Source organism: Austrofundulus limnaeus, unplaced genomic scaffold (assembly GCF_001266775.1).
Source record: "Austrofundulus limnaeus strain Quisiro unplaced genomic scaffold, Austrofundulus_limnaeus-1.0 Scaffold9, whole genome shotgun sequence".
NCBI lineage: Eukaryota > Metazoa > Chordata > Actinopteri > Cyprinodontiformes > Rivulidae > Austrofundulus > Austrofundulus limnaeus.
In genome coordinates this window covers 5,101,883-5,105,910 of record NW_013952411.1, presented here as the reverse complement: position 1 = coordinate 5,105,910, position 4,028 = coordinate 5,101,883, and the positions used below count along the sequence as shown (strand labels likewise).

The window sequence follows — 4,028 nt, the reverse complement described above, 5'->3', positions numbered from 1 at the left end:
CAATTGTTGTGTTTGTTAAAATTTACCGGCAGATGTTCAGCAGACTGTTACTCTGAAGAAAGCACATGTTGGTTTTTAGAAAAGTACTAGAAAGAAATGAGAGATCAGGTCCGTTTTCTCTCCCTTCACTCAGTTAAACTCATTTCCTGTTGGTGAAAGGCTTTCTTACAGAAGGGGAGGAGTTTCCCTGCAGTGTGAAGGTGAGAACACAGGAGGCGGAGCTTCAGTTCAGCAGCTCCAGGTAGGTGATGGGTACTTTGCCCTTCTGGTTTCCTCTCTCCCCCAGCAGCCAGTCTGAGTCCATGTCGGGAACAGAGCTGACGGTGATCACCTGGAGGGACAGGAAGCAGCAGGTTAAACACGTCAGGTGATTTTATTGGACGGAGACAGGTTTTAGTGGATCGTTTTACGGCAGGATGCAGGTTGAACCGAGGTTTGGTGGTGAAGCTGCAGCGATGCCATGTTTCTACTTCACATGTTCCTGACTACAGTCCCTCAGCTCCTCCACAGGACTGACTGTTGATGTCTAATCCAGGCCTGTGGGTCAGTCCTACACACTGTTGTTCAGATACCTACAACAGGCTCCGGTCCTTTGAAGTGAGCCTGACTGCAGCTTTTGAAAAGTAATCAGCTCTCTGGTTACCATTAATGTCCTTTATGTCCTGGTACTGGTTCCCATCGAACAGTAACACTGTTACCTCTCCCTACTTCACTGCTAATAACAGTAGGTGAGCAGCCTGAGCACGCTAGTAGCTAGCCTCTCTGATGCTAAGGCCAGCTTTTCCATGCTAGTTGCTAGGCTCTCCAATGCTAACACCAGCTTTTCCATGCTAGCCGCTAGCCTTTCTGATGCTAACACCAGCTTATCCATGCTAGTCGCTAGCCTTTCTGATGCTAACACCAGCTTATCCATGCTAGTCGCTAGCCTTTCTGCTGCTAACACCAGCTTATCCATGCTAGTCGCTAACCTTTCTGATGATAACACCAGCTTATCCATGCTAATAGCTAGCCTCTTCGACGCTAACACCAGCTTATCCATGCTAATAGCTAGCCCCTTCGACGCTAACACCAGCTTATCCATGCTAGTCGCTAACCTTTCTGATGATAACACCAGCTTATCCATGCTAATAGCTAGCCTCTTCGATGCTAACACCAGCTTATCCATGCTAGTCGCTAGCCTTTCTGATGCTAACACAGCTTATCCATGCTAGTCGCTAGCCTTTTTGATACTAACAATAGGTTATCAATGCTAGTAGCTAGCCTTTCCAATGCTAACACCAGCTAATCCATGCTAGTCACTAGCATTTCTGATGCTAACATCAGGTTATCCATGCTATTCTCTAGCCTCTCCAATGCTAACACCAGCTTATCCATGCTAGCTGCTAGCCTCTCCGATGCTAACACCAGCTTATCCATGCTAGCTGCTAGCCTCTCCAATGCTAACAAAAATGAATAGTCTCTTTCTCATTTGCCAGCTCCAGCCCTCAGTTAGCGGGCCCGGCTTATCATTAATCAGATCAATAGCTGGTTTAGGAATAGATACAGCCTCCTGCTGCAAGGATGTAGCAACCACTGGTTGCACAATAGTCTTAACTTCGGCCCTCATACTGCACCATAAGTAATGAGATGAGCTCTAATAGCAGCTTGGCTATCTGTTAGGATGAATACTTCCTTCTGTGTACTCTGAAGCTCTTTGAGAGATGCCACACCCTGTGACTGTGTCTGTCTCAGCTTGACATACAGCTGCAAAACAACCTACTTGGTATCTGTACTCTCTCTCACTAACGTACAAAATCAGCTCCCCTGAACTTGAACCCACCTCACTAAGCAGCAACTTTAGGGTAGCACTCAAACGACTACGGCCCAGATCATGATTTTATTTATTTACAGCAATTTATTTTAGTCACTGCATCTTTTCTAGCAGTCAGGGTTATTTGTCAGGCAGGGCTGCTTTTTTTAATTTATGGTAATTCTCACAGCTCAGCTGTTAATGGTTTCTGAATGTAAAACTCTGATTTATCACTGGTTTAGAGGCACATGTTGGACAGAACTTTGGCAGACTAAAACCAGACTAAAATCAGACTGAAGAGTAAAAATGAACAGATCAGTGAAGAAGATCTGAAGGATCTGTTCTCACCTCGTCAGCCAGCAGGGAGAGCTCGSTACTGCTGGCGGCGTCGTAGTCGTACAGGACTCGGGCTTTGCGGCTGCCGTTGGAGCTGCGCAGCTCGTTGAAGCCCCCCGACACCGAGGAGGAGGAGCGGCCCCCGGACACGCTGGGCAGGGAGGCCGACACCGGGATGGTGGGCACCGAGACACCGGCCCCGCCCGACACCGATGACTGGTTGTTGTTGGAGAAGGATGAGGGGAAACTGACGGGACAAAGCACAACAGGAACGATGTAAGCGAAGACGAGCTCTGAAGAATCCCAGACAAAAACTGGACCCACCTGCCCAGCTGCTTCTGCAGGTCCACCATGTACTGGTAACACTGAGCGTAGTAGGTGGTCTGAGCCTCCACGAAGTCATTCAGGCAGCGTAGGTGGTGGGCCTGATGAGGCGGGAGAGGAGAAAGGTGTCAGATAACAGTGACTCTGCATCACTTCCTGCTTTAGAGCTTCACTTCCTGCTTTAGAGCTACGTACGTGACTTCACTTCCTGCTTTAGAGCTACGTACGTGACTTCACTTCCTGCTTTAGAGCTACATACGTGACTTCACTTCCTGCTTTAGAGCTACATACGTGACTTCACTTCCTGCTTTAGAGCTACATACGTGAGTGCTGCCGACGCCCTCCAGCAGCAGGCGGGTGATCTCCGCCTGGCGGTCGAACTCACTCTGCGTCATCCTCAGCTCCTGCTCCGCCTGAGGAAGAACAGGACTTTAAAGGACTTATTTTAGAGGAGTGTGTTATAAATCCAATCATCTATTAAAAAAATCTACTTTCATTATTTATTACTAAATCAAACAACTAAATGTTTGGGTACGATGTTCCCATGAAGGAGCTTCTAGGCTTTTAGTGTGTGTGTTCATATCAAAGATGGCTCCCACATTCCACTCACCTCTGTCACTTCCTCCGCTCACATCTGCGGCTTTGTGTTTCAGAAAACAGTGACAGAAGTTAGAGCTGCAGCTGCTGCACAGCCACAACAACAACAACAACAATAACAACACACTGTAGGAGGCGGTGGAACCACGACAAAACAACAGTACTGCACATTAAAATATGTCATCTGTTGGGTTTCTTACAACCAAACCTGATGACATCATCATCTTCATCATCTTCATCATCATCAGGTAATCAAGGACTGAACAGAGATCGTGTTAAACTCATATCATGAGTTTGGTGTAATTAAAGAGGTTTGAACAGGTTACAGAAATACTAAAAAGACAAGATTTAACAAGAGAAATTGTATTTCCTGCAAAAATGCAGCGTGATTAATTAATGAAGCTGAAAACTTTTCATAACAAAACTGTTGTTTGATCAGCTGACATTTGATCTACGTAGTAAAAAAGAATTAGAAAGACGCACAAAAGGGTAGAAAGTCTGAAAAGAGCAGAACAATAACAGCTAAAAGAAGCTAACAGTGGATGAAACCAGATGAGGAAATGAGTGAATTTTTATAGTTAGCAAAACACAAAAGAAGCACAAAAAAAACTTAATTTGTTTTGAATTAAAAAAAGCTGAAACTGCCTAAAATGGCTTTAAAAGTAGCTGAAATTAGCACAAAAGCATGAATTTCACTAAAAACATAAAAAACTGATGGAATTAGCAGAAAGTATTATAAAAAATTTAATTTGCTTAAAAAAAGGAAGTAGAGAAATGTCACAACGACAGCTAAAAATAAGAATAAAATAGAAGCTGAAATTAGCTGAAGCTGAACATTTGAATATTCTGAAGGTTTTTGTTTTTTGACATTATTTTTGTTTCAATTTATTTTTTGGTAAAAAAATAAAGGGGCAGAAGAATTTTTTGCTTCTTTCTGCTGCCTCTTTTTTTGTGATTTGTATTTTATTTTTGTAAATAGAAT

The 4,028-nt window shown here is 44.1% G+C and overlaps 1 protein-coding gene across 1 annotated transcript in view; it reads right to left on the bottom strand.

The window, feature by feature from the left end:
- sh3glb1a (SH3-domain GRB2-like endophilin B1a) overlaps positions 1-4,028 on the bottom strand; it is a gene marked incomplete at both ends in the record, with an annotated part of 11,286 nt that continues 7,258 nt past the window's right edge. The window contains 4 exon segments of the mRNA XM_014001622.1: positions 1-331; positions 2,138-2,372; positions 2,450-2,550; positions 2,773-2,862. Coding sequence (XP_013857076.1) covers positions 224-331; positions 2,138-2,372; positions 2,450-2,550; positions 2,773-2,862 — 534 coding nt within the window.